We start from the raw sequence: 15933 nt of genomic DNA, 5'->3' as shown, positions 1-15933 counted from the left end.
AGACAGCTCACCACTTATTCATTTGGGCCAATTCACAAAGCCTAGGAAGATTAAACATCCATGCTGAGAAGACAAGCGAATGCAGACGGTGAAAAAGAAATAAAAATTCTTTAAAAACTCTGAGATGACTTCATTATTTTTCCACAAGGAAACTTTAGGAAAGTGTTTAGTTAGAGAAAAACCCACATTGACCTCTCTCTAAACCCTTAATCTTTCCTTTGTGGTGGCATTGCTTTGTGGTAAGCGACTGGCTTGCCTCACCCCTCTTTTCACTAGAAGCTGAGAGAAAAAAGGCTCTGGAGAAACAGTTTTCGTTCTAGGGACACAAACCCCTGACACTGTTAAACATGAGATGCCAGGAAAACACACTTTAAAAAAAATTCTCACTTTAAGCTCTAAACTGTGAGAAAGGAGATGATACAAAGATATCAGAAAAGGATCTTCAGGTTGGGGGTACTCCCACAGTAGCTTTCAAAAGAGAAACTGAATAATCTTAAAATAATCTTTTCTCTCAAACACAGTAAGCTTTCAACAAAAATTTTTCTTCTGCTATTATGACAGTAAAAATAAGCAAAATATAAAGGCTCAATAATATGTAAATGCTACTAAATTTGGGCTACATAAATCTCTGATTAAACTATAGGCACACCTAAATGAACCCCAGACTCAGATTTCTGATTACTTTATTGAGCTCAACTAAACACAGTCCAAAACAGTGAGAACTGCATTCAGCATATCAGAAAACTGCTTTTGTGAAGAAACGGCATCTAGTACATAGAAAAAGCATAGGAAAATGTTTTGTTTTCCATTACTATAACCATTTTTCCCTTTGGCCCATTAATAATTTAGTTCAATAACATTTACAGAGTGCCTATGTGTTAGGCATTGAGAATACAAAGATGAATAAAACAAAGTTCCCTTGCTCTCTAAGAGCTGGGGGTGGGGAGAGGTGGCGTATGGAGAAAGCAAAGAGTTAATTGCAGTATCATATGAGAAGCAATAAGATTGGGGCATTAAAAAACCCTACATTTTATTTGTCCTTCCTAATTTGGCAGAGAGGTGTAAGTCTGGCTGACGACAAATGCAAGCAGCCCAGCTATACTCTCCTCAGACTCCCTCTTTGTGATCTAGGTTTTGGTTAACAGTTAAAGGAAAGTCTCCAAGCATTAAAGTAACAGAAAGCTCTGTGCTAAACCCAGTTTTGCCACTCACCAGCTGTGTGACTGTGGGGGTTAGATGGGTGTTGTAACAATTGTGGATAAAGTAGGTAAAGTGCCTATTTACAATGCCTGGCCCATAGTAGGTGCCAAGTAAAATGCAGCTGTTAGGATCAAGATTCCGGAACTATCCATGCAAAATAAAGGATTTGAAAGCCATTTCAAGAGAAATGATAGCCATGAAAATGTATGAAAGATTATACAGCTCCTTCATTTCTCCTACTGGCCATAGTGTTTGGGATGCTTCATTGTGTCTGTGCCTTCAGGGCCTCACTAATCTTCACATTCAAACCCAGGAGCTAAGGTACTAAGTTGATGCTTAGGAAGTGCCAAGCTGACAGCAACCAGTGTGACTTGGCCTTGAGCTACAGTAGCTATTGTATTTAGACACTTAGCATCACAGAACCACAGAACATTAGAGCTGGAAGAAATGAGCTGGCTATGTCTCAAAATAAGCCAGGCACAGAGCAGACACTTAGAAAATATTTGCTGATGGACTGAAAAGGAAGTTGTCTAGTTTCATTTTAAGTACGAGAACATCCATAATCTGTGTGTTCAATGATTTTGAAGTTGATATGACAAACGATTTCTAGAAATGGTATTTCATAGTTTTTTCAGTATAAGAATTAAAATAAATTAAAAATAATTTCCTTTGTATAAATTGGGAGCTGATTTTATTTCTCCTCTTTCAGTTTCCCTTCTCCTTTTCTATCATCATTATCATCACCATAATAATCAGAATTATCGCTGTTCTTTTAAGTTTGGGGGTGGTTTACTGACACAACCAACTGATACGCTGATACAACAATAAACACTCTTTTATATTTTACCTAGATTTATCAATTATTAACGTTTTGCCATATTTGCTCTATCATTCTTTTTATGCTTCTTTCCCTGAAACATTTAAAGTTGCACATATCATGACACCTCCACCCTACTTTAGTGTCTGTCTCCTAAGAAATAAGGACATTCCCTTACATAACCATAATTTCTTTAATCACACCTAAGACATTTAATATTGTTTACAATATTTACAATTTAATATTGCTACAATCATCTAATACAGAGTCCATATTCAAATTTCCCCAGTACCTCAAAATGTCCTTTGTAGCTGTCTTATTTATTGTTTTAAATCCAGGCTCTAAATAGGATCATCCTAGTACACTGACCATTTCCACAATCCTGTTCCTGTATATGGATATTCATAGGTCCAGCCCAGCACCCAACCATGACTCAAGATAAGCACACTGTAAGAATAGAGGCAGGGCAGCATGAAGCTACATTGTCTGGATTCAAATTCCTGCTTTGCCACCACTCAGCTGTGCAACCTTGGGAAAGCTACTTCTTTTCTGTGCCTTGGGTGACACAGTTCTGGAAGTCCAACACTCTGTCTAGATGGGAGTGATGACATGAATGCTATAATAGAGGTGGTCCTAGGGTCTAGGCATGAACAACAGATTGGCGGCTTCTTTATGAAGGTGATACTTGAGTTGAATTCTAAATTTAGATGATAGCGAGGAAAAGAAGAGTGAAAAAGAGGAAAAGCAAAGAGAAAAGGTTGGGAAAGGCCCTGTGCTGTCAGTGGCCTGATGTGTTCAAAGAACTCCAAGCTAGTAATTTTTGAAGAGTGAAGAACCAGAGTGCAGACGGATTTTGGAAAGAATTGTGACACTTTGCCTTTTTTGTCTCCCAAAGCTGAGTTTAGGGACCAACAGGTAGCAACCAACTAGAGAGGTTCCTTGAGAGGTTCCAAAAGGAAACAGCCAGCTACTGAAGATGAGGAGATGCCAGGATGGTATCTTCTTCCTCTCATTTCCTGAAGCAGATGTTGGAATGGCACTCTTGAGGACACAGATGTACTTGAGTCTCACAAAGGGAGAACTCTCATATGAAAGTCACAGGTTAAACAAGCAAACAAACTGAAAAGCCTAAAGCAAAATCAAACTCTCTTCATAAAATAAGCTGACAAATGTTCATTGGGTACAGAGCTTTATCAGTTTTCATTGTTCAAATGGTAATACTCAGGTTATAAAATACCTTTGAGGAAGATAAACACGTCTAAAGTTTCTATGAATAAGGAAATTGGAAGCTCAAGTGATTGGCTGTTATAGCAAACTGTTTTTACTTTCCTTTTCTGTGAAGTATTTACTTATATTGCTTGCCCGTATTGGGTTGTTGTCTTCTTTTTATTGATTTTTAGAGTTCTTCATAAATGTATATACTAGAGAAATTAAGTTTCCAATATCTCTAATAAAGATACTAGGCACTACTTAACATCAGAAATACTTTGATTTTCTTAATACAGTTATTTATAAATGATTGTAAATGACAAAGCAAATATAAAACCAACAGATTCTACTGAAATGCTTCACAGAGGAAAGAAAGGTCAGAACACATTACTGTAGGTCTATGACAAAAACAGTATTATTCTCTGTTTTGTTAGGTACTCCAAGAAGGGTGTGGGAGAAACAGGATACTAGAAGATACACATGTATAAAAAGGTATACAAAAGCTAACAGGCTGTGAAATGTAGGAGGCAAAAAGTTTGTAAACTACACTGTGCTATTATCATACCATGATTTTCTAATCATCGCCTGACACTTCACAATTACACATATACAAACGCACACAGTTGCTCAGTCTCTGCCACCAATTTCTCCCCTCCCAACCATCCTACAAACTGCCACCACATTACTTATTCCTCTGACAGTGTCACCCTCTTCTTCAGAACTTTCAAAAGCTAATCACTACCTAACAATAACAAAAGTCTTTAGCTGGCACTCAGGGATTTCCATGATGAAATCCCAATCTATTTCTCTATTTTAGCCCTATTTCCTGCTGCTCCTTTACATGTACCAATTATGCAGGCCCACTCATCTTCTCTAACATGTGCATCTGAATAACTTGGTTACTGTTAAGGTAAGGAGTCATTATTCCAAGGTGGGTTAATTGCCAAGATATTTTAATCTCCATTTCAGAGAAAATAAAATGGAGGCTTATATAGCTAGTCAGTATCAGGGTCCAGTTTCAAATCCAAATCTGCCTGATTTATTCAATGTCCATCTATTATAAGCAAACAATCTTAAAGCTGTTTCACATACATTTTGAAGACATTTTACTTATATTAATTGCTTGTTAATCCTGTGAGGTATGTACTACAATACAAATTTTTAAATTGATGCTCAGAGAGACTGAGTAACCTAGTTTTAATAGCACACAGCAAGTAAATGGGGACTCAGAATTCAAATATAAGAATTCCGATTATTTCTCTTTCTACCATACCTTTTATCTTTAAGTGAAAATGTTTAAGATTAGATATGGAACAAACTTCTTGAATTTACAGATGGAATACTTAAGAGATCCAATTTAGCTTTTTATCCCTTAAAAATAGGTAATATGAATAACAAATACTTTCTAGGGACAGGGAGGGCTTTTTGAGAGAAATGATACAAATATGAATAAAGTCTACTAAAAAAAATCAGCCTTGCTTTTGATATTTTAATAAATTTTACCTATATTGCTTTTCAAATATGGTTATATGGTTCTCAAAAACATGGTGAATAGTAGTAAGTTGAGAAGAATGTTTTACACAGCAGCATATCTTAAAACTAACTTAATTATTAACTAATTAAAAATAATTTTATTACAAACACTAAAGATTTTTACAATTTTAATTGGGTATATCTGATTACTCAGTTGGAGAATTAGAGGCAAATTCTAAATATGATGCTAACAATATACTGTTTAGTGGAAATATCTAACTACAGAACAGTATATTTGGTACGGTTGCACTTATATAAAACTTAGCAACTTTTTTACTGATATATATGTTTGGAGACTTTTTCAAAAAATCACATTTAAAGGTAAAAACATTTAATAGTGGTTATTTTCAGGTTTGGGATTATGAGGCAACACATTTTTCTACTTTAAATGCATCTGTATTCTTTTCTTTTCAACAAACATTTTATTTGTATAATGAAAACACATTTCAAAACATTATATTAGCATCATAGTGCTTATCTCACACATGTGCAGGATGCTGTCCTAGCTGTCATAAAAAATTACTCTAAAGACACTGTCTGCCTTTAAGGAATTTAAATTGAAAAGACAACAAAGACAAGATGAACAGACTGGGCATATTTTCCAAAGCACAAATAGGTTTGTTTGCCTGATTTTTCTGGATGATGGAGTGCTAGAAACTCACCAACTGCAGTTGTGGCTTCCGATTTGTATAGAGCTTATTTTGCCTAACAAATATTGACCAGTGATGGTTATTTAGGTTTCTTTTAACCTGAGGAAGTAGAAATAGCACTACTTTAAAATGGGCTGAGTTTTAAAAATGAATGTAATAAAACTTGATAATGAACAAGCGCTGTTAAAAGCAAAGCATTCATCTTAGTGCTATAAATGCTCAAATGGGTTCTCAAAATTCCTCTGTGGAACTGTTCTTAGAGCTAGTTCATGAACAATCAGTTTTGTTACTTTATAAACATTTCTCAAATTTGTCCAAAACTGTTTAAAAAGCACCTTAGCCATGATGCTGGGTGCATTTATGAATAGATCTCATTTAATCCTCAAAGCAGCCACATAAAGTAGATATGTATTATCATCTTTTTTTTCCCTTAGATTAGAAACAGGCTCATTACTTGTTTGGGAACAGAGTTACTAACTGGGAAATCAAGACGTAAAGCACTGGTTTCCTTAATTTATGTATAATATTTGGAAACAGCACTGGGTGTGAAGTGAAGATCTAAGGAGGTGTAACAGGATTACTGATATCAAAGCCCATTCTTCCAAAGGGCTGCTGGGAAAGGAACAATCCTTCCCATGGGACATAAACCCTGGCACTGGGATTTTTATTGCTGTTGATTTTCAGTTACTACAAATGGCTAATCATTCTCTAGGGTACTTTTTGTTGTGAAGAGAACTCAGGGACAGCAGAACTGAGAGGTGGGAAGGCTCTAAGGAGAAAAAGAAACTTCTTTAAGAAAGTCCCAGGGAATCATGGTGTGGCCAGTGGTAACTCTTCTGCACATAATTAAGGAAGCTAACCACTGGCTCTTACTTATCTAAAGATAAAATATAAGCTTCATTCAACAAACATTTTTAAATGCCAGGTAATGCCAGGGCATCACAGGCCCCTCCATGCTCCTGTTGATGTTCCCAGCCTCATCATACCACGCAATCCAACTCTCTGTCTTGCACTTTTTTGCTCTCTGTCTTAATTTTTTTGGTTTTAATTCCCTCAATTGTAATCTTCTGGACTTTGCTTTTGACCTTCCTTCTGTTTAGAATTCTGTTATTTGCCTAAGTTTCATTTATCTTCTAAGATTCAGGTCAGAGATACCTCCACAAGAAATCTCCCTGAATTCTAAGGCAGATGAAGTACCTCTCCTCTTTGCTTCCATAGCATGTTACACTATATGGATCTATTTATATTGTCTTATCTTCCCTACTAGACTGTGAACATGTCAAGGGCAGGAAACCTCTACATCCTAGGTCCTTAATAGGCATATGATACATATTCATGGCCTTCAACTCAATGAACATCCCTAATAGTTAAGGGCAAGGGAGAAGATCATAAAACTGATCAACCCACTGTCAAAAGTCGAAACTCTGTCACAATATACTTAAACACAAGAACTTAGAATACCTGTTTCACTGAAGTTGGAGCTCTGCTTTGAACAGTATTGTAAATTCCTCATGAAAAAGGGAGAAAAAACTATGAGTACTCTCACCAAGTGCTCTCAAATGAAATCAGTCTGAAGCAGTTTTCATTAAGATGGATTGAATGTGGCATCGTGAGAAACACTTTATCAAATGTAGTGTTTTACTTAGTGATTAACTATATACCAGTTGATGAAGCTCCCCAAATCCTTTGTAATCCCACCACTCCAATAAACATTTAATGAGTATATAAGTTCAAAAAGCCTAGCAGAGGATTTAAACCTTCAATCTTGTTTTTATTTACTCATGGAACTCAATTTCTCACTTCAAGTGAAGAATGCTGGTGCTCAAGGCTCATCTGTTGCCTTGGTAAAATTAATGTGCCTCCCACAGTTTAAATTAAACATGCGATGTTTAAGATGAAAGAAATTTAGTAACAATGGCAGAGTATCGGTCATTCTTGCCTTAAAATATTTGAACATCAGCAAACTGTTTTCTTAAAAATGATTCATTCAGAAGTTTAAAAAATATATTGAAAACGATTTGTTTTCACTCTCAAATGTACAGTCTGAAAAGGAGAGATGAAGTTTGAGGATTGAATCCTGTAGTATAGCAGTTAGCACTGAAAAGCTTCTGGAAGTAAGGTGATATAGTGTAAAACACACTTACATGTGTTGGAACACCTGCACTCTCATTTGGCCTCCACTACTTACCCTTGATTTGTCTTTGGTTAAGTCATGTAGCTTTTCTGAGCTTCCTCATCTCTACAATGAGAATATTGATATTATATATCCCCATCTCACCAGTTTGCTGTGGAGTTCAAATGAGATATGCATAGGAAGAAGCTTCATAAACCACAGAGCACAATATAAATCTAAAGTAGCAGTGCTATTTCTATTCTTTCTATACAATCCTCTCTAATTTTGAAAGGAGATGTATATAATTTGGTTGATGACTATAATAAATGTCCCTGCTTAGATCTAATTTTGAATAATTTACCCATTCTGTGGATGAATTTTACTTAAGTTTAGGGCAATGTAATAAATGATACATAAACTGTTGTTGATCTTTAACTTGGGAAAGAGAAAAAAGGAAAGAAAAAAGCCCTGGACAAGGGGAAAAAGATAAAGACAGTTTAGGAGCCCAAAGAGGTCAGTGGATTTGGGTATCAATCTAATATGAAACAAAACACATGAACCAGTGATTTCCAGTTGTTAAAATACCAACACACTCATCAAAAGCAAACAATCAATTGTTTCATTAGAAATACCCAGAAGTTAATAAGAGTTTACGCTCCTCTGGGAATCATCAGTCTGAATAAATCCAAAAGCCAATCTACTACACAAAGACACTCAATAAAAAGTTCTTTCGTCTATTATATACTGTATATTTAAACAAGGTATCGTCACAAAGTTATAATGTTTACAGTAGCTTTTTAAATGGAATTTAAAAGATGTCTATGCTTATTTGGGAGCTATATTTAGGTTATAAAAGGCCCTCACATCTTCTGGTTACTTCAACTGCTTAGCAATCTTATTGGAAAAGCAGAGACAAATTAATTCCAAATACATTCTTATCCAGGAATGAACTGAAAAATAGATTATTTTAAAGCTATAATTACTCTTTCAAACATATTTATGTTCAACAATAAGTGATTGTTTAAATATAATAACATTGCTGTACAATGAGAGACTTAATAACCATTAGAAATCCTGTTATAATAAAGTATTCAGCATTACTTACAAAGCATTCTTGCAACAACAAAAAAAAAAAACAAAAAAAAAAATTGACCTGAATCTAACAAAGCTTTTAGACTTAACAGCCATTTCTCAGGAAATAAAGAGATAAAGGAACAAGTTAAATCATATCACAAGGAAACAATCACACAAATCCAGAATCTGGAACAATCTGTAAGTCATCCAGCATGATTTCTTCACAAAGCAAATGTCATAAAAAGGGGTGGATGGGGGGAAAAAGCAGGTGTCTGCTTAAAAGGGTTTAAGAAATCTAACAACCAAATGTAATTTGTGATCCTTGAGTGGATCACGGTTTCCAAAGAAAGAGTCAATGGTTGAACTTTGAATATCCACTGGATACTAGATAACATTAGGAAATTATTGTTAGTATGTTACGTGTGACAATGGTATTGTGATTCTGTAGGGGAATGTCATTATTTTTGGAAAGTGCATGCAGATGTTTTTAGGGGTAAACTATGATGTCTGTGATTCACTTTGAAATGGCTTAGCAAAAAATAATGAATATATAGGAGTATCCTAAATGTTTTATGCAGTTTAAGTTTTAATAATTTCAAAAGTTTAATTGCGAAAGCTCCATTAAAACTTCGGGATACCCTGTATATAGAAGAAGCAAATATGGCAAAATTTTAGTAATTGTTAAATCTAGGTATAGGGGATTTAAGTGTTTATTGTACTACTCCTTTACTTTTTCTGTATTAAAAATTGTTTTAATAAAAGTTAAAATATTATAAAATATAATTAAGTAAATGATCATATATTAAAATGTGAAGGTAAGCTGTTTTAACAGGATTATAACATGACCAATTTTATATTAAATATGCATGTATGCTGAACGAAATAAATATATGGAAAGAACATATAAAGTTAATCTGTGTTAGAATATATTCTTTTAGCTTTTCAGTATCTTCCATAAACCTGTACTTATGGAAACTATAAACCTGTATTACCATAAATATATATTTCTTCAAAAATAAAATCCATTTAATATAGATTTCATAGTAAAAAATAGATGTTTAAAATTGCCTTTACAATGGGCTATTCCACTATTCTTAGGGTAGAGAACAGTTTATGTTTCTCAATCTACTTCATTGAACTGTCAATGATAGATCTAAGCTTGATCACTAATTATTGTCTTGGAATTCAATTTTAAAAAACTGTTTAAAATGAATTTTTCTTTAGGTCAGAGTTTAACATAAGTTGAAACTAGAAATTTCAGAAGCATTCTTGCACTCTATTCTCAAAATTCTTTGTCCTCTTTAATTCCAATAACTTTCCCTCTAACTCCATCTACACCTTATTCCTTCCTTCCTCTCTCTTTTTTCCTTCATTCATTAAACATACAGAGTATTTACTATGTGTAGGGGTGTAAGGTACATCGTCACTGCCAAAAAGAAAATCAAATCTCTTGAGAAGACATATATATAAAAGAGAGAGAATGGTTAGTTAAAAGCAATGTGTTATCATTGCAAAGTACTAAAGGGTGGGTGTGGAAGAGTAGGAGTCAACCAGGTAAAGAGCAGGATGAAAGGTATTCCTGACAGTGGGGCAGCATGAAAAAAGAGTTAGATTATAGGGAAGTACAAATGGTACACTACTGCTAGATTTATTAAGTGTAAGGCAGGAAATGGGAAGAGCTGAAGTTGTACAGATAGGCAGGAGCCAGATAACTGGGGTCTCGGCTACAGCGTCAACATATAAATAGAGCAACCACACAGAATCTTCGTGCTCAAAATGTAACTTCTGGTTTCTTGTTACATACTTGGATCTACTTGATTTCAAGATCACAAGATCTTGTGATCTACTTGATTTCAAGATCACAAGATTCATTTCTATATTTAAGGAAAAATCTTTTTGTTGTCTAAAATGACTTTTAGGAAAAAATACTACAGTTATAAGATATATACTATTAGATGGAATAATCATTTGGGGAAAAGACTGAAGGACAAATCATTTAGCAAGAAACTGTCGATCACATAACTGAAAAGAATATGAGGGCTTCCCTGGTGGCGCAGTGGTTGAGAGTCTGCCTGCCGATGCAGGGGACACGGGTTCGTGCCCCGGTCTGGGAAGATCCCACATGCCGTGGAGCGGCTGAGCCTGCGCGTCCGGAGCCTGTGCTCCGCAACAGTGAGAGGTCCGCGTACCGCAAAAAAAAAAAAAAAAAAAAGAATACGAGCACGTAGCCTGGTCCCTTCTAAGCATGTCCACCCCTTTCTCCCCCTAAAAAAAAACAAACCCCATTTCAGAGCTTGACAAAGACTTCTGCAAAAGCCAGCAGTACCCTATCATACTACTGCCCCTCTGAAATGGGCATCTTGGTGATGATTAGGTTGGTAGATGAACCAGAAACAAAATCAAGTCTTCAATCTGAAAAAAACAGAAAACATCAAGCATTGCCTCAGGCCTGGTGGTAAACCTATGGGATACACTTTTTAATCAGAAAAGGTAAGATTCCACTTACATCTCGGGCTTTCACATAGAAGGCCTCTTGAAAAGTTGCTTCTAATGAGCCAATAAAAAATACAGGATGGCAGTCACCATATCTATAGGAAAAATTGTGTCTATTAATTAAAATACATTTCAAATTTACTTCAAATTTCACAAGTCTAACCAATGAGTTTTAAGTAAATGTTGGGGCTAATGTCTCTTAAGTATAGATAAAACATTAAAACATTTCTTTAAAGGGTTAGGAATGGGCTTCATTCGTTTTTTGAACTCTTCTTGGCCTATACCGATACATCAGAATACTGGAATTTTAAGTACATCTAGCAAATGGACTTAATGAGTGCTAAGAAACCATGCCATTTACAAGTAGCAATTCCTGGTTACCCACTTCCCTAAGATTTTCCTAGTTACAATAGCCTTAACTTTCCATTTTAGTTCATTTATTCTCTAACACAGAGGGAAAAAATGGTTCCTTGCTAAGTTTCCAAATTACATTACATCAGAAAATAGAACTAAAGAGAAATATTGTTTACATGAAAATTTAGGTTTAAATAGTTAAATCTTTTTAAACACCTCTAGGCGAATCTCAAATGCATAGAAAATTTTATATTATGCTATTAAAAGAAGAAATGCTAAATGATTCCAAAACAAAAATTAAAAGAAAAAATTCACTTATATCTAAAATTTTTAAATTATTTTTTATTCAATATTACTTTTAAAAGATTTTGTTTGTCCTAGGATATACTAAAACTTAGTATCCTATGACCTAGTCCTTTTGGAAATATAGTCAAGATATTAAATTAGTAATCCATTTATTATGCTTCTATAAAGATACAGAGATAAGATAAATACATCTCTGAAGCGGCGCAGTCTACTAGTTATCTGACTTGAATGCTCTGTATTCACTATTAGGACTATATATATTGATAAATGTATCCTTTGAATACTTTAAGAAGAAAGTGAAAACAATCTATGATTAAAGTTGCTCCAGAAAAATCACAGTAGCATTAAAAGAACATCAATTTTATATAGTTAATGTCCTAACCCTACCTTGAAGAAAACTCTGCTGTAAATTGTAATAAGGCATCTCCTTCATTTTCTGCGTTTTCTGGCACTAAAAAACAAACAAAAGAAAAAACAAAAACAAAAAACCAAAACAAATAGACACAAAAAACAAACCACATAACATCTAATCCCACATATAAGAAATATATTTAATCAATAAAGAGGAATTAAATTTTAGTTTCTGTGATACATCTGAGGAGACATTTTAACTCAACATACATTAGAAGATTTCATCAAACCTTAAAAAAGAACCTCAAAAAAATTTTAAGCTCATAAATTTTTGAAAACCAACTGATACAATCCTGCTAGGTGTTGAAAATATGTGCCAGTCATCAATTATGCTTGAAATGACATCTTGTGATTAAATTATATAAAAAGTTCTCAAATTATTCTAAAGATCTTATTAATCAGGAAAATAGTCATTTTATGTAAATATCACATCTATTTTTGCCCATGAATGTCCCCTAATTTCACAGAGTAAATGAGCCATTTATGGATTTATTTTAATAGTCATTTTGTATATAGCACCACTTACGATCTTGTCAGGTGCAAGTGAGGGAGATGGCACATTTAGTTTACTTCTTTCCTTCTAAAGATGGGTACCAGTGAATGGAAAAGTAATATAACTACTGATAAAACTGATGTCTCCAATAAGATGTGTGGTGACAAGTACAGTCACAAAAAGTACAGCTATTTTGTTTATCAATTTCTGGGTTTAAAGTAAAGAGACAAACTCATAACTAATTATACATGTGAAACAAAAGTTACATTCCCTTGAGTTTTTAATGAATTTTACTAAAGTATTGGGAATGGTTGGGCTTAAGATCAAAATTCAAGAGGCTCTAGTTCCTATGAATAATGTCTACTTCTTGTATTTTCTCTCTCCAAACCTGAAAGTCAGTAAGAGATTTTTAAGTTCATTGTTCCTCATAAGTTTCTGCACTAGGAGGGAGAATTACAATGCTGGACCCAAAGAGCTATTAATACTCACTCATTGGAGATTTCCTCAAGGCAGATGAAGCCATGCCGAATACTTCTCCATCATCCACCCCAAATTCGGAAGCATCTTCAAAGTCATCTCCATCACTATCACTAACCATATGAACATCGGTGCTTTGCTATTTAAGGAAAGTCCTATGATTAGTTTCATACTGACTTTAGGAAATCAAATTCCAAAATATAAATTATGTAATTACAATACGACATTAGCATTATAACAGTTTTATTAAATAAGAAGCTATTTGCTAGAGTGAAGCTTAATATTTCTCGTTTTAAGGCTTACATATATGTCTAATCTTGCTGTGATACCCCTAGACTAAAGGCTGGAGCCTGAGTGAAAAAGAAGAATGCTTACAAACTCAATGAAGAATGGGATTTTTATCTGTTTTACCCCCAGCCTATGGTATACAATTAGGTGCTCAAGAAATATTCACTCAATAAATGAAGAAATGGGTACAATCTAAGAGGTCAGAGATAAATAAGCTATACGAGTCTTTCAAAAAGCTCATAGTAGTCTAAACTTTTGGGCAGAAGTAATGGTAGCATTTAAAAATTTGCCTCTTCCCTACTGCAATGGTTCTCAAATTTCTCATTAGTGAAATATGGTACACTATCCCTATGTGTTATTGGAAGATAACATGAAATACAATATATATGAAAGCTCTTTGTAAACTGAAGGCCATTAAATATGAGATGTAATAATGATGCTTCAATTCAATAAACATTTACTGAGAATTTACTACATGCTGGGCACTAATAAATATGCTCCGTTTATTTTGTTTTCAGCAACATCCGTTGAGATATAAGGTAGTACAATGAAAAACATCAGTTTCGAAATATGAACTTGGCTCCTGATCTCTAAGTTAGAATGGGATTTCAAAAGTACTGAGATTTCAAACATTTGAACTGAGTTGTGAATACTGACCAATATTAATGTCTTGGATATGAAGGGGGTCCCAAAAAGGTAACTGGCTAAGTGCCTATCTGTACCACGTTTAATAAATAAAGTCTACAAAGACCATTGAATAAATGAAATTTCTATCTTTCAAAATATGTTGCTATGTACCTAAATTATGAAAATGCATTAAAAGAAACTCAGAATCAAAGACTCATGAAACTTGGCTAGAGGGGATGTTAGAGTTGTCAGTCATAGGATCATAGATTTTAAAGCTGGAAGGGATTTTAAAGATCTCTCACTAACGGTTTTCAAATTTCTTTTCACAGAGTTACCTCCCTCCCCTAGCACCAAGCAAAATATTATATAAAATTATAGTGCATACAATAGATAAAAGTAAGGCCACTCTGGCTGATGTAGAGAGAGAGCAACAAGTAGCCTAATGCTCCTGGCCTTGGCCTTTTCTTCCTCACATCCCTTTGATAGCTGGGGTACCTCTGAAGGCTCTCAGGACACTACGGAACAATTTTTAAAACTACTAATCTAGTGAGTCTAACAGCTCCAAATAAGGAAGGCAAGATATTTACTCCATATGACTCAGCAGGCTTAGCATTTCCTCCTTGGGCATAACCAAGCATTAATGCCCATAATTGTTAACATTTTCCCTCTTACCTTAAAGACAGTTTTCCCAATGGTTTGAATAGAGAAGGAAATGTACATATATTTACTGGATGAATAAAAATGAATGGTCCTTGCCCTAAGCATCTATCTGCTATTCTGACTATACCACTATTTCTCACAGGAGCCTTGGTTCTACTTGTACTCCTAATGCTACTTCAGTGTTTTGCTTTATAGAGCCAAGACCTCCTCTTGATTTCAGCAATTCAACAGCATAAAAATTCAAAACCCTTTCTCATTTCAAAACAGTGAAGGAGCCTCCCCTTCAAAATAACACATTTACTAGGACTATAACTGTACTTGAATTCCATCTGTTTCAGGTAGGCAAATATCTGGAGCATGAACTTCCCTTGAATTCTTAAATGGGTAAAGGCTCAGGATCTAAAAGGTACACTACACATTCCTTTAGGGTACTTAGCCAGGTTTGCAGGCAAGTGGAAAGAAACAAAAGTCCAGTATGACAAACTTTCTCACATCTTCTGTCAGCTAGGCTATCACCTCAGCCTTCACTTAGTCTTGCCTAGTACTCACCCTCCCTTAAAGAGGTATTAGATTAAGAAGGAGGTTTGGAGGACACAGGGATGAAAAAGAAAGGAACTGTTCTATATATCATCTTTTTTTTCTCATTGCTTTTACCTTACTCGCCCACATGTATCCTCTTTCTTCTAATCCAGCTTTCAGTCAAATAATAGCCCCTTTCCATAATAAGAGGACTAGGACAGTGATTTTAATTTTGTGCCTATGTAATGCATTCTGTACTTCACAAAGTACAGAATTCCCAACTCTCTTAAGATCCCAGAAAACAAAATCCTACAACAACAACATCTTCAAAGGGAGGTATCTAAAAAGCCGATTTTGTTGAAAAAAGTATATTTTGAATATGAATTATTGAAGTATCTGCAAGAATGAGCTACTTAATTATGTATAAGGAACTCCCAATCTCTTTCTTATCAGCCATCTAACAGGTTAGGAAAATCTTTTTCTAAAAAATGAGATAAACAATCTTTTTTCATTAATGTTTGCTGATGAGAATAGACAATCTCTTGGTTCAGTCATGGTTGCTCTAAAATTCTTTGAAACCAGGGAAGCTATTTATTCAAAAATTTTTAAAAAGGTAAAAGAATTAGTGATTCCATTTTGGCTCTCTATTGCATTCATTTATTCCCTTTATCATTTAGCATACATTCATAAACCCTACTAAATGCTACAT

General features: G+C 34.5%; 1 protein-coding gene across 8 annotated transcripts in view; it reads right to left on the bottom strand.

Annotated features, from left to right (window-relative positions):
- Positions 1–15933, bottom strand: part of FAF1 (Fas associated factor 1) — a 487383-nt gene that overhangs the window by 117752 nt on the left and 353698 nt on the right. For all 8 annotated transcript variants that reach the window (XM_089922958.1, XM_089923008.1, XM_089922966.1 and 5 more), the window contains 3 exons: positions 13143–13269; positions 12137–12200; positions 11103–11184 (listed from right to left, as the gene is read on the bottom strand). In XM_089922958.1, coding sequence (XP_089779084.1) covers positions 11103–11184; positions 12137–12200; positions 13143–13269 — 273 coding nt within the window. The remainder of the gene's footprint in view (positions 1–11102; positions 11185–12136; positions 12201–13142; positions 13270–15933) is intronic.

Source organism: Delphinapterus leucas, chromosome 1, assembly GCF_059928025.1.
Source record: "Delphinapterus leucas isolate spDelLeu-1000000601 "Yukka" chromosome 1, BTC_Dleu_Yukka2, whole genome shotgun sequence".
In the NCBI taxonomy this organism is placed as follows: Eukaryota; Metazoa; Chordata; class Mammalia; order Artiodactyla; family Monodontidae; genus Delphinapterus; species Delphinapterus leucas.
Note: the sequence above shows the minus strand (reverse complement) of the source record. Positions and strands in the feature narration are given on the sequence as shown.